This window comes from Magallana gigas, chromosome 6 (assembly GCF_963853765.1).
Source record: "Magallana gigas chromosome 6, xbMagGiga1.1, whole genome shotgun sequence".
Taxonomy (NCBI): Eukaryota; Metazoa; Mollusca; class Bivalvia; order Ostreida; family Ostreidae; genus Magallana; species Magallana gigas.
In genome coordinates, this window is record NC_088858.1 from 33,047,327 (window position 1) to 33,070,365 (window position 23,039).

At 32.7% G+C, this 23,039-nt stretch overlaps 1 protein-coding gene across 2 annotated transcripts; it reads right to left on the reverse strand.

The window, feature by feature from the left end:
* Window positions 1-685: 685 nt before the first annotated feature.
* On the reverse strand, window positions 686-23,029 carry LOC105345209 (apoptosis-resistant E3 ubiquitin protein ligase 1). Of its 2 annotated transcripts, XM_011453288.4 has the most exons (19): window positions 22,579-23,029; window positions 20,262-20,433; window positions 17,886-18,088; window positions 12,467-12,735; window positions 9,890-10,124; window positions 9,365-9,528; window positions 8,722-8,890; window positions 7,754-7,887; window positions 7,372-7,449; window positions 6,845-6,986; window positions 6,383-6,495; window positions 6,076-6,151; window positions 5,825-5,937; window positions 5,227-5,406; window positions 4,995-5,120; window positions 4,687-4,875; window positions 4,132-4,218; window positions 3,716-3,891; window positions 686-2,063 (listed from the first exon to the last, which is right to left on the reverse strand). In XM_011453288.4, exons 1-19 carry the CDS (start codon window positions 22,790-22,792, stop codon window positions 1,961-1,963), a joined length of 2,943 nt encoding a protein of 980 aa, XP_011451590.3. In that variant the 5' UTR covers window positions 22,793-23,029; the 3' UTR covers window positions 686-1,960. The 2 variants fall into 2 exon arrangements, with proteins under 2 accessions (XP_011451590.3, XP_011451591.3); XM_011453289.4 differs by lacking the exons at window positions 17,886-18,088; window positions 20,262-20,433; window positions 22,579-23,029 and adding an exon at window positions 14,722-15,126.
* Between the last annotated feature and the right edge of the window lie 10 nt (window positions 23,030-23,039).

Below are 23,039 nucleotides of genomic sequence, written 5' to 3' on the forward strand. Positions count from 1 at the left end.
TCTTATTTCTCTTATTTTCATTTATCATAATCGCTGTCATCATACCAGCAATTATTGGCTCCCTGACTTCCAGTAATGAAGCTCTCTGGGATATCAAGTGGTTTGGCAAGAAGTAAAGAATACATAAAGGAAGGCAAGAGTTACATGTATCAACCACATCTTGATTCATCAAGCATCATTGTTATTTATTTACAAGTTTAAGATAAAAAATGCTTAACTATCATACAAAGCCAGATGAACCTAAGATTTTTTTATTTTTCAATTCAATGATAGTAAATTTTCAATGATTTTTAAAAAAGTATATATTATCATAACGTAGCTATAATTAACTTATTGGATTTATTGTTACATTTTCTAACAGGAATCAAAAGGAAAAGGGAACTTTGTTGTAATTTTACTGCCTGTACTAGAATAAATTATTTTTGCATTTAGTTTTATATTGTTTTCCTTGGTTTTCTTTTCTAAAAATTTAATTCTGGTTGCGTAACACGCTTTCTGATTGGCTAAAAAATTATTTTATATCATATAAAGGATGTTGCCTATGTCATGGTAAGACTAACCTCAAAAAAATATAAATCCAATTGTGTTCACTTGATTCATTAATAAGCATGTGATTTCACATAAAATCTGTGTCCATTTCTTCCAAAAATACCACAACTCCACTCAATAAACAAATTATCTTCACATTAATTTTATTATTTATAAAAGTTTCATTATAGATACCACTTATTATAACAAATATTAGGTCATGTAACCTAAAAAAAGAAAAGATAGGATTAAACACATTCAAATATGATAGGTTCTGCAAAAATATTGATGGACTTGAAAGAAAAAATCAAAAAAAAAATTATGAACTAGACAATTTAAAAACCCTGTATTAAAAAAAATTGCATGTTTTTTCTGATGTTTTAGGCAACATCTATATCAAATATGTCCTACTGCTTGTGAATAATGGTGCATAACATATTAGTTAAATTTCTGTCATCAAAATAACTTCCATATGTGTGATGCTTATTGAATACCGGTATACTGACAGTAAAAAGGTCACTTAATTCTCGTAAACAGTCAGGTTACCCTTGGCTTCATTTCCCTTTTTCCAAAATGAGTAAATACATAATTATACATGTATATTACATGTCCTGTATATTGAACCTCATCATCCATTTCTATGTAAGAAAACAAAAGTCAGAAACCTTATAAATATGTGTACATATAATTGAAAACGACTTTGTAAATAAATATATTTCCTCTGTTAACTTTTACCCAGTATATATACACTGCACCAATTCACTAAAATTTTCATGTCATTGTCTTTGCAGTCAGGTCTTGTTTGTGTAAAATATATAACAGATTAAGTGACACCTATATACATTATTATATTACTATTACATTGCCGTGAAATAATCTACAATTGCACATTTGGAACTCATCTTCCCGATATAAAATAAAAAAAAAATAATTCAAATTCTAACAAAATTTTTCATTGCAATAAAACAAGATCTGGTCCCACCGTCACAAAAATTTTCAAATCACTCAACTCATTTCTCAACTCAAATCCTTTAAAGGAAAGTGCATAAATTTGAGGTTAACACTCAGACTTGACACTAAGTATTGACTTGAGGAAAGTTGGTGATGACGAGGCCAGATCCTTTTTAGAAGTATATATATAATTATATATACAAAATGGAAGCTTCACTCAAGCAAAACTGAAAATTGCTTGTGAGGAAAAATCATAAATATCAAGTGTTGGTAGACAAATACCACAGTATTAATTGAAATTATATTAAATATTAACATAAATTGTGTCCAGAGTAAAAATGATGTATTGAAAGGATTTATACAAATTTAAAAAAAAAATACAAAGAGAAAGTGATGAACCACAGAAAGAAAACTGACAGTTGCATTGTAATGGCTGAGAAATGTGTTAAAGGGGGAGGAATGGGGCGATACATCAGGTGGGTTACACAAGTCCAAAGCCTTGGAATCCCTCGTTTATAGCTATTAGAATGGATCTGTGTAGGCTCTCCATAGAGTCATAGTCAGGTAAACATAACTGGTTAAAACTGAAATCAGAAAATTGAAGTTATAGTAAACATGTTTTAATTTCCCTTTTCATATGTACAATGTAAACATTAATCTTTCACATAAATAATTTACATAAATATCATTTTGTATACTGACTTAGAGGCTAATTTATATGTATTGTTTTGTTGAAGATTTACAAGTGTATGATGTACAATTTTCTGATATAAATTTTAATCAAGTGCATAAACTGTTTTTATATATTCTCATTAAACAAGGATTTTGAGTAAAGCTTGAAAATATTAACACACAGTTCCAAGTTGAAACCAGAGACTTGCTTTTTATCATTAGTATTAATGTAGTTTTAGAAGTAACGGGTAACTTTTTAAAAAAATATGAACCCTTTTTTGTTTTTTTCAAGTCAAATGCATGCTAGAAATTCATATCACTAAGAAACACATTAGTTTGGGCTAGCATGCAAAAAAATTCCCAAATGTGTGGAGGACCCTTAACACATAATGACCTACCATGTATGGAGGACCGTTAACACATAATGACCTACCATGTATGTGTGGAGGACCGTTAACACATAATAACCTACCTTGTATGTGTGGAGGACTGTTAACACATAATAACCTACCATGTATGTGTGGAGGACCGTTAACACATCATAACCTACCATGTATGTGTGGAGGACCGTTAACACATCATGACCTACCATGTATGTGTGGAGGACCGTTAACACATAATGACCTACCATGTATGTGTGGAGGACCGTTAACACATAATGACCTACCATGTATGTGTGGAGGACCGTTAACACATAATAACCAACCATGTATGTGTGGAGGACCGTAAACACATAATGACCTACCATGTATGTGTGGAGGACCGTTAACACATAATAAGCTACCATTTATGTGTGGATGACAGTTAACACATACTGACCTACCATAAATGTTTGGAGGACCGTTAACACATAATGACCTACCATGTATGTTTGGAGGACTGTTAACACATAATAACCTACCATGTATGTGTGGAGGACAGTTAACACATACTGACCTACCATAAATGTTTGGAGGACAGTTAACACATAATGACCTACCATGTATGTGTGGAGGACCGTTAACACATAATAACCTACCATGTATGTGTGGAGGACCGTTAACACATAATGACCTACCAAGTATGTGTGGAGGACCGTTAACACATAATAACCTACCATGTATGTGTGGAGGACCGTTAACACATAATGACCTACCATAAATGTTTGGAGGACCATTAACACATAATAACCTACCATGTATGTGTGGAGGACCGTTAACACATACTGACCTACCATAAATGTTTGGAGGACCGTTAACACATAATGACCTACCATGTATGTGTGGAGGGCCGTTAACACATAATAACCTACCATGTATGTGTGGAGGACCGTTAACACATAATGACCTACCAAGTATGTGTGGAGGACCGTTTACACATAATAACCTACCATGTATGTGTGGAGGACCGTTAACACATAATGACCTACCATAAATGTTTGGAGGACCATTAACACATAATGACCTACCATGTATGTTTGGAGGACAGTTAACACATAATAACCTACCATGTATGTGTGGAGGACCGTTAACACATAATAACCTACCATATATGTGTGGAGGACCGTTAACACATAATGACCTACCATGTATGTGCTGTGGGTAAAGTGTTATAGGTGGGTGAGAATGAGATCTGGAATTTAGGGTTGAGGTCGGCGAATCCTCCGGCAGGAAGTTGGGAACATCCGGTGGTGAACTGGAGCAGGCGGGCCATCTGTTCCTCCGTGAAACTGTCCACTACCGTCCAAAACCAGTCCAACACCTGTACACACAAAAAACGAAGAAACAAAACCAGAGTTAATACTAGGTTATTAACCTAACTGTAAATCTACTGTTTACGCATTGAGAAAGAGCATGTGAATGTTATCTGTCAAAAGGCATGGATAAAAAGAGTTTAACAAAATAACAAGCTTCTGTACCTTATATACCCCAAGCATCACATTTTTAAGATCAATTTTTGGTATCGAACATACTAGTACATGTATACAGATTGTAGATTTACCTTAAAGAATGAGTATGAGGTTCCATCTATCACAGCATGGGCTTTGAAATCAGATACACTATATTTTCCAGTTCCACACATCAAAAGCTATTGAAAAGAAAATTTATAAATGTTTTCAATTTACCACTTTATAATTATAAACATTATACCAACATGAGCTCTCACTTTCAACATGCAACCCATGGACACTTGTTCATCTGATAAACTATGACCCTTGGTGTAAATAATAGCACATTTACTTCTATACAGATACAAGTAATATAACAGTTACTATAAACATGTAAAGCTGTTTCAGAAAAAAAAATTGTATAGACAATTTTTTTTTAAATGTTTTCAAAATAAATCTCAATCTAATATACTTTCAAATAGGATAACTTCAATTATACGTATTAATCTATGTTTCAATGCCTAAGTGTACTATGCCTTTAATCACTTAAGAAAAGTTTAATATTCAATCAATTTTTAAAAAAGTCATAAAATTAGCAATGTTACAACTAAATGAAGTTCTTATACAAGCACCCCCCCCAAAAAAAAACAACATATGCTACATTTTACCTCCAATTCATTTTCATCAAATATACTGAGTAAATTGTCTGGTATCAATAAATTCAGTCCCTTCAGGAAGGCTTCTACTTCCTCTCTACAGGAACTGACCAATCGATACTGAGCTAGGCAATTCAAATAGTGGAGTTTGTTGTCATTGGTAACTGGCATCTTTGATCCATTTGGTACAAGGTCTACCACCTATGAATAAAGATATATAAATTTCTGCCATGAGTATTTCTTTCTTCATCTCAAAATGTACATCTCACTAAAAGATGATTGTCAAATAATGGGTTTATTAAATTTATTTAACGACATACCTTTACAAGATGACCTTCAGGTGAGTATTCTTCCTCTGAAAAGGTCAAGTCCATTTCCTCAATGTCATTTTCTATGATGTACTTGACCTTTGTTTTGTATAGTTCAGGGTCATCCATTTCAAAATACTATAAGCAAATTAATTAGGTCAGTAGCACTAAATTCAAATACACATTTCTGGATTTACTTAAAAATCATTGCAATCAATTACATGTATGTACAATATATAAGTACCTTATAATTTACTTGTAGTCCGATCAACTGGGCCAAAAACGACCTAGAGAATTTGGCTTTGACTAGCTGTCTATAACCACTTCCTTTGGCAGAGTCAAAAAGGCATTTTCCAACAATTTTCCCTGCAAATTCAAAATACCGCAATTTCGACATGGCATCCCTCTTCCCATTTGGATGTACCTGGAAATGAAAAAAAATTTACTTTAATGACAAGCTAAAGAAATAAAGAAGGTTCAAACCCATATCCACATTATCAAAATATGTATAAAAGACGGTGTTTAATACTATATCTTTGCTACTTAAAACAAAAACTGCAAAAATCAGTTTATTGTCCTATTGAACTCATTCCTTACAAGTTACTCAGGAATTTTTTGTCCTAAGCATTATTAAAGACAAATAAATCTGTTTGACCGTTAAATTGACCTCAAATTGTTCAAAAATCGAAAGTAATGTCAAGTAGAATGATAATTTTATGACATTAGTTTTATTGAGATGTAGACAACATTCTTTATATGATACAAACTTATTTTTTCAGCCAATCAAATCGGCGTGATACAACTAGAATTCGATCATACTGCTATAAAGAAAAAGCACTTACAAGTCCTTGAGTATCACTGGTAAACCGGTGGAAAAAATCTGAGTTGGCAGGATCAAATAACTCTGTACAAAGTAGTTCAAACCACTCTCTTCTAAGTCCACCCCAGTCAAGCCCTAGAATTCATATTGAAGTTTTTAAAACACATTATTTTACCTATAAAAAACTTTTAAAGATTAGTGAGTCTGCTGACACCCTATTATAAGCTTTAGCTAAACAAACAATGAATGAAATTTTCTCCCTAGAAATATTACCTTGTTCCCCTGTGAAGCAGATTTGGAAAGACTTGAACCAATCACTGGAATCAAAGCTTTTTGTGGCTCTATATGACTACAATACAAATGACACCATTTCTTTTTGAACTCTGAGGCAATTGCGAGTAATATAAAGTTTAAAATATACGTGTACATCGGTTCAATCAATATGCATGTAATGCTTTCATGTATCATCCTGTATTCTGATGACTGAATAATTAATCATTCAATTCGAGATAAAGTCAAATTTGTAGAAATTGGAGTTAATGAAATATGATTGATGAATTGAATAAACGAAGCCACTTACACTGTATAAGAGTTGAGATCTGTCAATTTTTAAGATAGTGGTGGAACTCTTCTGGAATTTTCTAACTTCCTGACAGAAGTATGTTTGCTTGTCTTGGAATGTCTCAGATCCACCTTTTCGAATCACAAATCAAACAATGTTTTTCCTATTGATTTATCAAATAAGACAGTATATCTTTACAAGTAAACAATAGCTATATACATTGTACATGGTAAATCTTTTCTGTACTGTAGATTTCTTATTTTATGCAAGTATTTAATTCTACGATCCTGCCGTTTTTGAACCAAACTGCAAGACTATTAAAATTGCGTATGCAGCACTTTTATTGTAATTTCTTATAGCTGTTAACTTCCAAAATATAATAAAGAGATTTTAAAATCTGCAAGGGGTGCTTCTCGTGGATATTACAGTAATAACTCACATTAAATTATGGCAGGAATTTACTGAATTAATATTCAATACCTATATTTCTTTGCATAAATGAGGTGAAGGTAGCTGCAATGATATTTCGGTCTTTGGCTGCGAGTGTCACATGAGGTTGTGAACAGTCATATATCGTCATGACTGGAGCGTCGTAGCGAGAGTTGTAGCCATTGAAGTAAAACTGAAAATCAACAACACATTCAGGTATAAGAAAGCAAACAATTCAGTAAAAATCAAAATAACTACATTGATCTTGGTAACATCTTGGAAACTCAGAATAGGAACTTAATTAACTTAATGACCAGTGTACCTGAACTTTGCCAGTCAAAACTTTTTGAAGCTTTACAAGTCACAGTTTCGTATCATTTAGAATTTTGGTTTCCTTACATATAACCTCCCCCCCCCCCCCCCCCCCCCCCAAAAAAAAACAAAAAAAAACAAAAACTAAAATAATTCTCTTTTCTTAAGATAGGATGGAGAGGTATCTAGTTTGATATCTATAAATAACAAATTAATTGTCAATGAAATAATAACCGCTGGTCCACAGTCTAAGGACAGAAATTTACCTTCGTTCCCGGACAAACTCTCCAGGTAAACAACTTCTTTCCAATGACTTTTAGATAATATTCTTTTAATGTTAATTGCTGGAAAAAAGAAAAATTTGTCTTAAACAACAAATAGCTAGAGATTGAAAATCCCTGGTAGATAAGCACTGTCAACCCATGTTGATATTAAGGTAAAATTACTAAGCAAATCACTAATGTTAAAGTGCCTAAAAATGACAAATGTTTTTTTACTGGTTATTTGACCAGTTTTATTAAATTCAGTCTATAAAACACACAGTGCCAATATAAAAGACTGAAAGGTACTTGAAACCATTGTAGATATTTCTTTTAAGCAAATAAGAGTTGGTTAACAGTATATTCTAAGTCTTTTTTTTGGCCTTACCTTTGGTGATATGTAGACATACACCTTCTTGGCCTTTTCACCATTATCCCCATTCCCAGACAATAGGCGAGCCTCGTACCAAATGTTTCGCTGCTTTTTGGACAAGTTTTTGTTAACATGAGTCATGTCATCATCTAATTTAAAAAAAATCATATTACAGTTATTAAAATTGCCACTGCATTATCACATGCTTTTTCAGACACACCATATAGTACATTGCATTTATTGATTGTTAAACAGATTAAAACAAATCAAGGTTAAAATGGAAGCACAAAAAAATGTTGGTTGAATAGAGAGCTATTGATAAGCAAGAAAACATTGTTACAGCTAGTATTTAAATGGTCTGAAATTGCATAATCATATTCAAACTATCATCTCTTCAGTTATCCTATATACATTTTCAACTAACAAAGTGGAATTATATCATTTCATTGGGCAGTGACTATACACTCTTTCACATTGTCTTTACCACTTTTCAAAGAATTAAGTTGCCATGAATATTGCTGTTTGAAAATCAATAAATTTGAGATGTCAAATGAATGATTATATATAGTTATGTGCATGTATATTGAAACCTAAGCTCAACAAGCCTTCTGAACCCCAGATCCTTGCAAAACTGTTTATGAAATCTCAAGGTCTTGATACAGTTAAAATGCATGGCCTACTCAAAAGACATTTAGGTTAACGATAATTTGATTTAAATAAAGTTCTAGGAAGTACCAGAGTATGGAGTTAAAATACATGCCTCAGTATTGCAGTAAAAATAACAGAGTGTATAATAATTAATGTTGGGAAGATCACCTCTAATATGTTATCACCATAAAGTTCCAGGAAGCATAAGTTTATAAGTTAAATTTTTTTTCGAAGAATCCTTTTTCTGAGGTAAAACCATAACATATTTCAGGCATCATTAGGAGTTTTCAGAATGAATACCAATCCCTTTTATGTAAATTGGTACAGATAATCACCATTTATAACCAAGATGCTGAACTCCCCGTTCTTGAGTTTGGCGTCACCGTAGCTAACGGTGGCTTGGTAATGGCCCTCCTGCTCCATTTTAATGTGCATTGTGAGATGCTTCTTGTCAGGGTTATAAATCATCTGCGTAGCAGGAAAATATCTCGTACTGTTTTCTGTCTATGAAAGGCAAAAAAAAAACGTATTGCATTTGAGTGCTTAGCTAATCGAAGAACTTGACTTTTCGTGTCTTTTCGTGAGAATAAATATTTTATTTCCAAACAGGGATACATATTAAATGCATATCAAGGATCTAAAACCCCTCATATTTAAAAAATCTTAGCCATCAAATATATTAAATGATAATTCAAAGACTAATAGTTCTTAATAGAGTCACTGTAAAAGTCAAAAGCTGCAAGCACAGCAGAATATAAATGTACATGTATCTTTGACTTCATAATCAAGTTATGCCAAATCTGAACTCCTTTTCTAACTATTTCAGATCACAAATCAACAAAATTTTATTCCCTTCATAGTTTCTGCTATCTTTTGGTATGTGCATTCAGAAGTCCAGTGCAAAGGAATTGGAAAGCAATCTCTTATTTGAATACATAAAAACCCTATTTTACAGCAATATCAATACTGATTTCTTACCTCTATGACTTTGATTTTAAAGTAGCTGTTCTGGTCAGCTTTGTACACAGCTGGGTTTCCAAAGGAGTCCTGGGTTTCTATAGTGAGTGGGTAAGGGGTCCCAGCACTACACACAATGGTGGAACAGTAATTGGTGAACCCCGACTTCCCAGCATCTATTGGACCTATCATAATGTGCAAAGGAGGATTTTACATGTATTCTTGGCTGTTAAGACTATTTAACTGCTTGTTCAAAGAAATCAATCCTTATTCAATACCTAAAGAAATTTAGACTTGCTTGAGTGGTACAATGTTTGTTTTTATTATATAAGAATACTGCAGAATCATTTAAATTCGTAGGGGCCATTTTTTGTGGATTGTGGGTTCATTGCTTATTTAGGGATGTAATTTCCTGAATGCCCGGGTTTTAAGTTTCGGTAAGAAAACTAACTCTTTCAAAATTTATTTTTGTAGAGGATGTGTATTTGAGGGATATGGTTATCTGCAAAAACCAGGAAAATTAACAAGTCCTTGAACATTTCTCACCAGGTTCAAATGTCTTGGTGAAAGGGCTGCCTTTGACATGCCTCCCTGACACCATGATGGAGATTTTGTATGACCCAGATTTGTGGACTGTGAAGGAAGTCTTTATTGCGTTTTGGTCTGCATCTTCAGCATCAATCTGCTTTGTACAAGCCACCTGTTCATTCTTTAATTGTATGACAACATTCACTGAGTTTGTAGATGTTGTTACATAAGGCTTCCCATTTTTTCTGTACAGCTGAAAGAAAATTTTCAGACTTAAGATTTCTCCATTTAAAAGGAATTAACAAATATCAAAATAAAATTTCAAGCATAAAAATATAATTACAAAAAATCTATGGGATAGAGAAAATCAAAATTTTTGATTAATAATGGATGATTATGTCCGCGTGCATTGTATGACAATAATCAGTGTATAAAATAAATGTAAAAAACCTGGATAATCTATTTTAGATGACAAATCTTATGCATGCAAGTCAACAGCTAGACTCTTTGTCCATTAAATGCTTGCCATTATGAGAAAAAGACTTTAACAGGACACTCTAAAAATCAACTCCTCAAATCTGTTACTTTTTAAAACATGTAGGACAGTTAAGTTTTAAGTGATTAATATATGCCATGCATATATAGTGCAAATCAATGGTGTCTATATCACTACCATCACTATTACTGGTCAAATCTCAATATGAAGAAAATCAACAATCAGTGAATCAATTAGTCAGTCAGTTAACTACTGTAAATTCCTCATTAGACGTGAGGAATAAATATACATGTAAAATCGAGAGAAGCAGTCCTCATAGATTTTAAATTCTCTCTTCAATTTTTCAGACAATTGTGAGTTTTATGTATATAAAATCATATAATAAAAGAAATTGTGTTCGCAATTTTATATTTTCGCCTTTTGATGCAAAATAGGAGAATCATGGAATTAAGTACTTGCGTAAAATAAAGAATTTACAAAAATTAATTAATCAATGCCATAAAGTGTACATTTTGTCTGTACAAAGACTCATTTGTATGCATGATGTTCGCATCAAAACAATCACAACAAGAAAATCAAAATCCCTTAAGGCCTGCACTTCCATGAGATTCCCTTATTTGTAGAATGCTGGTATATCATTTTTATTGATCAAAAAAAAAGGAAAAGCTACTTTTCCACACGATAATCAAATCTGCTCCTGCAGGGTTTTTTTCCTCCTGCCTAGCATTCAAAGCGTCTTGGTTTGGAGGAAAAAAACCCTAAAAATATCTAGAAGTAATTAAATTGTCAATGATTTTCAGCTTCACACTCAAATGACATAATAAGACTTGGGCAGAAAAAAAATCAATGCAACATTAAAACCTGCCGTAATAACCATTACATTAACTAAAGCTAAGATTTCACTGTTACCGAAAAGATTCTCCAAACTAATAATGCAGGAAAAATAGCAATTATAATGAGCCAGATAACAAATCAATACCGAGTCTGATATCTTGTACACCTTCATACCTTCCTTTTCTCCATGATTTTGTTAAAAGAATTTCTTCCCACAGTCTACTAATTACTGATAATAAAAACATATTGGTGAACATCCTTAATTAATGCAAATGCCAACACTTCTGAACTTTGTTCTGCATATAATAATCATGACTTTTTACTGGTACTCGTGAGGTTATTAACGATGATAATAAATGCCATTCATATAAACTCATCATTTACTTACAAATGTCAAGAAAACGTACTTAGTCCACCAAATGTATAATATATAGATCTTTACATCAATATCTGGCCAAAACAAGACATCTTCCAAGAAAAGTTTTCATAAGCGAATGTGCAACTTCCATGGACCACTAGCATTTATAGCCTCCAAGACAAACACTTAAGTTAGAACAATATATATATACATCCCAGACGATAGGTGCAGTCATTCATAAAACCATCTTAATGATGCAATATTAATGGCAGAACTTATCTGTATGCAGTCCTTAGGAGACCATAATCTACAGAACTGCAGCAGCAGAAGCACACTTAGAGAAGCCATTATATATACACAACCATTTATTCCTTGAATGCAAGAAGTTCTATCTCAGTAACATTAACAGCTATATATACATAAAAAACACCATATTATTGGCAAAGATTGGAGCCAAGAATGGAATCAAATTATAATCAGTACCAAAATGCACAATCACATATCTTTGGACTAGGCCTAACATTATTTTATGGCCTCCACTTGATAACATATGACGTAAAAATAATGTTGCATGTAAAAGCACATTATATAATACATATACAGGCAACCAAAAGGAACACATAAACTCAAGATTTTTTTTAATAAAGAATGATAAATGGTTATAAAATGCATGTCTTCGAACATAGGTAGTTAGCTCTTTTGAAAAATAATGAGGTGGGGAGGGGGGGGGGAGGGGGGGGGGGGAGTTGGTGTCAGATATTTTCAAATCATTACAAGATCAACCAAATCAGGAAATCGAAATAGAAGGTTTCTATATCAAAAATTTCCTCAGGAGTATTGTCAAAACAAATGCATCCACAAGTGCATGTACCCTAACCACAGCAGGGCTGACTTTATACCTACATACCTTCACAGTGAACGACATGGTATTTCCCACGACTTGGGGTTCCTCCCAGTGCCACTTGACCACACAGAACTGTGAAGCGAGGGACAAGGCCGAGTTGTTGAAGAGCAGCTTCCAGAGCCAGTTCTTCCCATCTCCAGAGGCCGGAACAGAGGTGACTGTGCCAGACGCACCTGGAATGCGGATGTGCCTCAAATCCAGGGCAATGTTCCGGATACAATCCATGACTATCACCACACACAGAACGGCGATTCCTAACCCAAGTGTCAGCACTAAAAAGGGAGAACAATTCATTAAGGTCAAGCAGAAAATCACAAAATGTTGAGGTGGAATGCTCCATTATAAAGGAATGTTTGGAATGACCACTCATAGGGCACAGACTAGTTCATATATCTTTTAGAAATAAACATACATACCGGTACATAAGTTTTTCAGTGATTTAAATAAATATATTTTTTTTTTCATCAAATGCAAAAATTTAGCGCATTTGGTATCAAAGATTTTTTTTTATCAATTATAAACTTATTCCGTTTCAGTGATTTTGCACTGCATTCTAAAATATAATGAAATCTGTCAGCTACATCAAATTACATGTGAGCTAGTACCATATTGTACAGAATATTTATTAAATGCTATTTAACACTTTAAATTTTCTTTTAAATCTAGTTTAAAAATAAAAATTCTTCCATCAGATTTGATGGCTTGTTGCAACAAAATCTAATAATTTCTGATTGTAACATGCATTATCAAAACAATGTATTATAATTATCATTGATATATACATGTTCAAAACATACATTAGTTTTTGTCAGGTGAGATTTATAACATATGAACTTATGATTTATTGGGTCAGACCCATATTAATGATTTGGTAGTCACTTGTAGTCTGCTGTATATATATATGTACAGGTATTACCAACCCTTGGAGACCATGGAGATTGACTGTTAATACACAAATTTTGCTTGCAGGATAATCTTTACATATATTAAAATCAAGTACGTCAATGCTTTATATCTCCAATGGGATGAAATAAAGATACAGAATGAATGAAAAGGGAAACAATACGGTAATTTTCTTCAATCTACATTTTGTGGCAATAACAAAGGGTTATCCATTATTATGACGTTATGGCCACCAAGAAAACCTTGTTAATAACATTCTCATCAATTTACATTTCTCACTAATTCATCACTGATGTGAGATTTCATGTAAGATTAAAACTATAGAGTACATAATAATGCCTATGGATATTCCAATATGTCGACTCCTTCTATTTCCTCTAGCGTATCTTATTTTGGGAAGAGAATTGCTTGCAATACAATTTGGTTAATTGAACGAACATTGGGCAATGCAATTAGGAAGAGCTGTCTTGTTTGTTGAGAGCGACCCTCTCGAGATTTCTCAACAACAAGGTCGCATCCCCAACCATGGCTTTCCTGAATAAATATTGTAATGCTTTGTAATGTCAAACCATGTGATAGATGCAATAAAGGATGAAATGTCCAATTTGTCATCCCTCTACTGGGTATACATTGCAATTACATGTATTGTTAAAAACCAAGGGGTCAACTAAATGGCCCCTCATTCTCTATACTCTTACAATATGTTATATATCCTTATACTACATGTATATGATAAATATATGATCTAAAAAGAGAGTTACTTATATCAACAAGTGTAGCAAATTCCCCATTAGATTAATACAAACATGTACCGTACATCTAAAGAAAATTTGCATACTCCATAAATTGGATTCATTTTACATGAAAGGACTGAAGGGTTCCAGGCTTTCTAAATTTACCCATTTTTTTTGGGGGGGGGGGGGGGGGGGGGAGGGGGGCGGGGGAACAACATATGAGGAGAGTGAAAAATAGAAGAGAATAAAAGTACTTATACTTCTTAATACATGGACATACAAGAAAGACATCACTATAATTCATCTAAAACTATGGAAAAAAGATTCTAAGAAACCACTTCATCATATCCGGCGAGAGTAATACTCTATAAGGATTATATACAAAATTGATTTTTTGGTGCAGCTTTGAGTGCTGAAGTACAAATTAGCAGTCAATCAGTAACGTAACATTATCTAATTATTACAAGATCAAGATATTTACAAAAGGGATGAAATGGAGAAAAAAGTCAAAATAATATACCAACACTTAAAAACGAAGTACAAGTATTCCCAACCCTCCCTTTCTTCAACCTGCTCCCACAAAAAAGAAGAAATTACCGATACAAACCAGGTTTAAATTACCTTTCCAAAAGAATGTCCTAATTTTTCATTGTGAACCATTAAGAAGAGAAAACACAAAACTGACTGCTTGCTTGCAGCCAAATGTAACTCTGCCATCAAACTGTGTCTTCAAAACTGTCCATATGTCCATATAATATATACGCATTAACAAACCGGCCTTTTACAGCACTAAGATTATGATATATCACAGTTACAATTCCAATAAATGGGGCACATTTTCCACAGTTCAGGAGTATTCTGACCACAACAATGGGGTAAATGGACTCTCAGGTCCGTCGATTCAGTCTCTATGTGTGTATTGATTACCAGTTTCTGGTAGGAAAGTGATCTGGAGGAAAGAGCTGGCTAGGTGCCGTACATGTGATCATACCGAGATTTCCATCCTCAGCAGCTAGTCGTTGACGTATGATCCATTAGATAGTGTCAGGGCTAGACGCAATACGAAATTAGCAGATTAAACAATACTTCACTGCTGCAGATGTTGCTAGCGGCAGCTGCTTATTAGCACCTTTAGAAAGTGTGTATTTACCTCTGCATAAATGTTTCAAAATCAATTTTGATGAAATAATTCATAACTTATCTCCTTTTCATTGCCCCCTAAAAAAAATTGAAAGAAAAAACTAGACTTATTAATATTAAGGGGACTTTAAATATAACCTGCACATACTTTTCTGAATTAAATATGCTTTAATTCAGTGATGTATCAAATTATGTTTTTGTTTTCAAAATTTTAATACCAGAGGAAAAACTCAAAAATGAGTCTTTATGTGCTTTTCTTTATTATTTCATCACTGTTAATACTATGTATTATAGTAGCAAATTTGATAAAAATTAGTGACATTAATATTTCTGAAATGACCTTGAGTCATATAATAATTCGTCCTCAAACAACTTAATATGTACCAAGTTAGTCCCAGTACATATATATTTCTTAAAATAATGCTTCCAACAGGATTAGAATCAACACAAAACTGAATGAATATCAATATATGGCCATGAACTTATCCAAGGTTTCTTTTGGGTGTATACATCACCCTTTCTAAGACTGGATAATCTGTATGGGGATGACCGGACCCATGAAAATTTGGTGTCTGCATAAATTTTTATGAAAAAAATAATTTACAGACAAACAAAATAATGCCTGCAATAATAATTAATGTACCCGTTTGGATAGTTTAAAAGGATTGAGAGAACAAAAAGTTAACATTCATACAGTATTTATTGCCTTTCAGCAAAGACATAATAATTCAGTACCAGTAAATGTGAATGGTTTCTTTTTTATATATGAACTAGAAACCAATATACAGTTCTCCATGAACCACAAATGAAATGTTTATAAGTAAACTAATTTAACTGGTATCAAACCATCAATATCAGTTATTCTAAGATATGCGACAGACATCCTCCTACAGCAAAAGGATAACCAGATATTGCTGAGATTAGGTGACCATCTTAAAGCTTTCTGCTTTTGGCAAAGGTAAACTTAAGATTTAAAATAGCTAGACTGAGCCAATAGGAAGAAAAAAAGGATTTAACATTAAGAGGATATTTGATATCGATATCTTCACAAAGGCTGAAAAAGTTCGGTGAAAATATCAGTTTTGTTTAAACTAACATAAAATACATTCAATGTTACAGATTTAGGTCTGATCACATAATAATAATATAGACGAATTACCATCAAAACCAAAAAAAATATTCATTTGATAAACAGGGATGTGTAGTGTGTTTGTGTGTGTTCTGCAATAAAGCAAGAAGCTAAAAGAAATGACTTGAAAACTGATCAGCATATGTATGTCTAAATTTGGATTCAGGTTTACTGGTATGTATAAATTATGTGTACCAATGCACATCTGATGGTATTAATGAATATGAGTGGTAATGACTCATTGGAAAATTTACCCCCAAAAAATGTTCAATGTAGGAAGTCAAATAAAATGCAATATTTTTGCTCTCTGGAAATAACTGGGTTTTTTTTCTCTCCACTATTTATCTTTAACCAATAGCAGTAGATTTTCTGCAGTAATTATCAACATTTTCCTTTTTCTGTCCTGGGGGACAGGACGTGGGATTGGTGTTTATGCAGTTGGTGGGTCTCCCTGTGGGTGGCGAATCTATTCCTTACCAAAAAATTGACTTTGATGAATTACTGCAATTTGTGATCCCAGTTACCACTGGGTGTTAATCAATTATTGATAAAAGATGTACATAGAGACTTCCGGCCTAGAGCTAGTAAACACAAATCAACCTCGAATGGAAGTGAAGAATGATATAGTACTACACACAAATGTAATATAAGAAGTTTATGGTGTATTTATTGGTACACATAGATGTACGATAAACAACATTTTTTTCACAAAATAAATTCTACAGTAATATCTACAGTACCGTATTTATATAGCTTTAATAAATCAATGATCAAACTGAAAATGAAATGCTTATTTTTTTTTCATACCACTTTGCTCTAGTGTTTAGTAACAAGAGGCCAATTGGCCTTAAACGGTCACCTGAGTAGCATATAACCCATACACAAACTTGTCGAGGAGTCACATACATATGCATTTAATTAGGTTTCGACATTCTGGAGAAGAAAAATTATAAATTTGTAATGACGACCATCTCCCTGCCTGAAATCTTTCAAAAAGAACTACGAAACCTATAATTTTGGTGAAAACTTAAAAGATCTGGTCTACAAAATCAAGAATTCAGTTTTCCTTTCAGGTGTGTGGGAGTAAAGAAGATAATTTTTAAACATTATATGCATTAACACCTATACATCCATTTTGGCCCCGCCCTAGAGTCAAAACCCATTCTCCAGGGGACATGAAATTTAAAATTTTAGTAGAGGACTTCCTGGTAAATATAATTATGAAGTCATTTTTTCATACAGATGTGTGAGAATAGAGAAGAAGACTTCTAAACATTATATGCATTAACACTATTTTGCCCCCCCCCCCCCCCCATGTCCTGAACCCCCTTTTTTTCATTTTTAACTTTTAGAGTTTTTAATGGCACTTATATGCTAGCTGACTTGAGATTTAGAATATTTGGAAAAACCTTTCAATAAGGCAGAATTTAAAGGTCTACAAACAACATGCAATCATGCAAATGAGACGTCCATTCTTTCCACATTGTTCCATATAGACATGTATTAAAAAGTTTACCTAATTTAATAACAAAGAGAAACCACGACCATCCCGACCAGCCACTAGTATCCAAGCTGTCAGCTGTCAAACTCTGGGCAGACTTCACCAAACTTTTCAGTTGCTGGAAATCTTCTATGCTGCATGATGTACACAGCTCAGCAATCTCTGCATTACGCAACTGCGACAGCTTACTGAAATCATTTATCCCTTCTTGAGTTAACCTGCAGTCAAAAAATGAAAAAATATTTCAATACATAAATTCATTATTATTAAACAAATTAATCAACAAATAATTTGTAACTCTATTACCAGATATTATTACAATATTATCATAATGGTAAATTAACCAATAACCACAATAGATTGCATCATTTTCATGATTGTGCACTTCAATTTCTATTCTACTCTAGACTACTTGTCTACTTCAAATGGAAGTATAAACTTAATGCATTAAGTTTATCATACAATTATAATCATGCATGTACTGCAAATTAATTTCTAAATAAATGCAAGGAATTAATTTATATCCGCATAAAATTGCAAGAAACTCGATCCTCTCAGAGATTCTAAAATCCTGCTTCAAATTTTTTTATATTCTATATGTGAAATCACTGCAAAAGTTCAGTGCTCATGATTTTATACATAGTGTGCTATTTCTTAGAAAACAACTGAATCGTTGTGTAAAATCAGGAATGTACAGCAACATACGAATGACATGCATAATGTATGTAGGTTTTACCCTTTACATTAAAAGTTTAAAAATGTTTATTTTGTTACGTATTAAAAGATTAATTTAATTTGTTTACAGTTAAACTTTTATTTTTAATCAAGTCAAAACTGTTATCTTATTATGTATATTGCATTAAATTAGCTATAATCATGAATGAAAGAATAAAGAGGGTGACTTAAGTCCCAAACTTTTTTATAGTACTATATGAGCCCTGTGTTGTTTCATCTTTATTTTCATGCAATTATAACTGGTTTTAATTCAATTCCAGTAGCCATTTATTCAAATCTAAATTAAATGGCAAAAAAGATCAAAACTAATTTAATACTGGTAAGTATTTTAAGTCTTAATCACATGTTGATTTATCGTAAAATAAATTTTCCACAATACATAACTTTTTTTTGTATAGGCATGAATTACTATATACCCCTATCATAAACTACATTTAACCTGCAATTCATTTTCTAGCTATATCTATAGTCATGATAGATAACTCTTGGTTCAATTAAAATGTTCATGCTTTTAATACAGAGGTTTTCTTAATGCAAAGCCTTCAGGCTTGTTTTACAAAAGATACAATTTCCTTCATGTCCTTGTCTAGATTTTTAGTGGATTTCAGTATTTTTGATCATTTTGATCTTTTGGTATCTCCATAATCTCTACTGAATTATATATCAGGTGTGGTGGAAGAGTATTTTGTTGTATAAATTTTTACGATTTGCTCTGTTAAAGGGACATGGTCACGATTTTGGTCAAATTCTATTTTCCTGTTTTTATTATTTACAATGCTTTAGGAATGCATTTCCAATGAACAAATGAAATTAGAGAACCAGTAGTGAAGTTATAAGCAAGATACAGGACTCACAATTCTTTATCATGTAAACAAGGCTCGTGCCCTGTTATTGTTTACATTAGTTCAATATACCGGTAAAAGTTTTTTTCCAAGCTGATTTTTCCATCATATTATTCATTTTAAGCATAAACAAACAGATCTTAACGTTTACCACATTCATTTCGGTCTAAAACTGGAGTTTTCACTTCAACGTTCAAAATGTAAACAAATGCTTTGTTTACATAGCAGAGAATTGTAAGCTCTGTAACTCACTTATAACTCAACGAATAACACTTAAACTTTGGTTGCCTATTAAAAATGCCTTACTGAAGCATTGTAAACATTAAAAATCGGGAAAATAATTTTTGACCAAAATCATGACCATTCCCCTTTAACTGTTACCTACATTTGTAGCTCTCACAGTAGTTGTAATTTGAAATTTAACATTCAAGGAGAATTTCTCAAATAAATTTCTCATAGGTAAAAAATTTTTTTTTAATGTTTTCTTTACTGTGTTTTAATTTTTAACAGGTGAAAAAAGTAGAATTATTTCTTATTCAGGAAAAAAAACCCAAAAATTTAGTAAACTTGCATATCCTTAATCCTTGATCAAATGCTATATGGAACACACCATCAATGTTTCATCATTTATAAAATCTACAAAATCGAGTACTGAATGATCGATCGACACAATATGAACAGTAGATTAATTCTGGCCACATATATACATATCCTTGAAACTGTGATTGATGCTAAATCTTCAAAAATTTAAGCCCTCTAGAAGTTAGAATAAAACCACAGCATTCCAGCAGAGCAAGCATACTGGTACTCGTACCTATGAATGAGATTGAGAGGCAGCCTCTGAGCAGTCAACCATATCACAAACCGCTCAGTGTCTTTGGCATCTGTAATGGAAGCTTTTAGATCCTGTTTAACAATGTCTGGCACTTCTTTGATGGTTTCTATGTCCTTAATACTCAGTGAAATTAACTCTTTTTCCAAAATACCTGCAACATAACGCAATAATAGCTTAATACAAGTTCATATTACTTAGGTTCTTTCCAGTAATTCACTTTCTAAACATACATGTAAACATACCGTATGAACAAAATCATGATTGTATCTTATATAAAGTTCATACAATAAACAGTCACTGAAATATTCTACTTTCCCCATTTTTCTGTGTGTTCACAGTGCACTCACTGTGCGTCACTTGCACTCACTGCTCCTCTTTGTTTGCGCTCATCATTCACATAGCGCTCACCAAGTGCTCACCATGCGTTTTAATCATTCTAATCAGAATTTTATTCGTACAAATTTAAAGTACACATTCTTTAGCAAGTCAGTAAAAACAACAACAAATTTTTGGGGGTTTTGTTTTTGGATCTTTTATGACTTCAACAATACCATTATATGTCAAATTGTTTTTGTTTTTTTCCTAACAGTGTAAGTTAACAGTGGATGAATAAGTGCTGTACTTCTTGATTAATGCAAATTTATTATCAACATCTACACGTTTTTCATGATTTATCTTTTCACATATATATTGCCCAGTTGTTGAAGCAGGAAATGAACAAATTGTTACAGTAACATATACGGTAATTCATATATTATAAAATGCTCGTCACAGTTACTATTCATATATACACTGTAAATGTACAGGAGGTCAGTCAGTACTGTGTAACAGTTTATGAGTAATTTTAAAAGAAATATTACAACAAGGATAATCTTAATTTAAGGCTGATAACAATGCATTCATCCAGTTTAATTATTATTTTTTCCTGATTACCGACAAAATACAATGTAAGAATATCTCCCAAAGCACTCCAAATAAATCATTCATCTTACGTTCACTAAGCTTACACATATTGTTCACCGTTCACTTGGGGCTCGTGTTTGTGCTTCGTTTGCGCTTTGCATTCGCTCATCGTTCATAAGCGCTCACCAAATTCTGTTCAGCTTGCACTTATCGTTTGCTCAACATCCGCTAGGATGTTAGCAAGGCTAAATGGTAAATGTGCGTGTATATTTTAGAATGTCAGTAAAAACTGAGAGCTGAAGCAGGGGTACTAAGGCTAAATAATTTTCTCCATCCCTGGGCTTCACTATATGCATATTGCTCGATAAAGTTAACTCGAAAGTTAACTCGATCATTAAAAAACTGGCACTTGTCAATGTTTATCACCCCCAAATTTGATGAAAAAAACTTTCCAAGTTTTCAATCGAAAGCAATTTAAATGAAAATAATCGACTATGCAAACTTGTTAAGTTTTAACAGTGCTTTAATCAAGAAATGCCACCAGTTTCATGTATATCCAGAGACATATACAACAGAGATTGGCAACTCCGCCATTAGCGTGTTTTGTTGTTGAAAAATGGTACGGGACCAACCTTACTTTGAGAACTACATTTTAGTGAACTGAGATAATGATCTTAAACCATGGCCAAAAGTATATTCTTTAAATGAAAAGTGTGCATAGGTTTTGGACATTTTTGAAACAAAAAATTAAAAAACAAGATTAATATATAGAAAAAATATTGGACAGCTATAAAACATTGGGGAAATCTCGGACGACGGGTAGCCAACTGCCTCCTTAAACTGCTCTTTTAATATTGTTTATATGACATAAACTCATGAAAATATACTGTTTTGAATGTTTTGGCAATAGGTTTTAGCTGTTTATATTTTGACCTAATTGTTTATTAGAAAGATACACTGATTTTAACTGGGAACACGGTATATCTTATCAAATTATTCAATGGAAAATAAAATCATTAACATCAAGAAACCATTCTATTAGATACTGATTGAAGAAGCAAACATTTAAGTTCATAAACATGTGAAATGATAATCACTGAAAGAATCTAAGAAATAAAATAAAATAACAAAATTTCTCTGAAATCATGCTCCTTCCTTTCGCTATTTCCAATGAAAAAAACCCTTTTTTAAATATAAAACATGATGTCACAATGTTGACATGGCGGCCCACAACTTTAATTTAATTTTGGCTTATGATTTGATTAGGCGGATCCTACTGTGCGTGTTTCAAATGATTGTTTTTTCTCCTTTACAAAAACCAATGTGTAAAAACGATAAAAATTTGTGTCAGCCAAATTGTCACACCATTTACATATTACATATGGATGTATACCTGCTTTAGCAAAGGTATCCTTAAGTTTACGTTGATTTTGCTGCTGAAGCCATCGTTCTACTGTAAGTGGTGTATCCTTCGTGGTTTTAACATCTACTGGAATTTCTGTGGAATGATCTCGTCCAAAAATAAATGTTGCAAAAAATATGAGAAGGCATACTGTTAAAATCCTTAGATATGCTGCGGTATATTTGTGTCGTTCTGTAGTTGCCATATTTTGGTAAAGTTTTTATATCAATAACGCTTCCTTATTGTGATTTCACCTGTTTTGGACGCATGCCATTTTCATTGGTGAATGTAATTTATCTAGACAGGTCATCTTATCTATACAAATCATTACATAAACCAATATCGTTCAAATGATAACATCTTCATCATCATTATCTTCCACCTTAAATTTGTTTTTATGTCATATCCATCTAAAAATTTCCTAGCCATAATGTTTTGTTCGTTACTAAAAA

Coding starts and splice junctions, on each gene's coding strand:
- LOC105345209 (XM_011453288.4), bottom strand. CDS start 22,792: ATGGCAACTACAGAACGACACAAATATACCGCAGCATATCTAAGGATT. Junction 4,876..4,994: donor CTGAAGGTCATCTTGTAAAG/GTATGTCGTTAA, acceptor CTTTATTCATAG/GTGGTAGACCTTGTACCAAA. Junction 3,892..4,131: donor CCTCATACTCATTCTTTAAG/GTAAATCTACAA, acceptor TTGTGTGTACAG/GTGTTGGACTGGTTTTGGAC.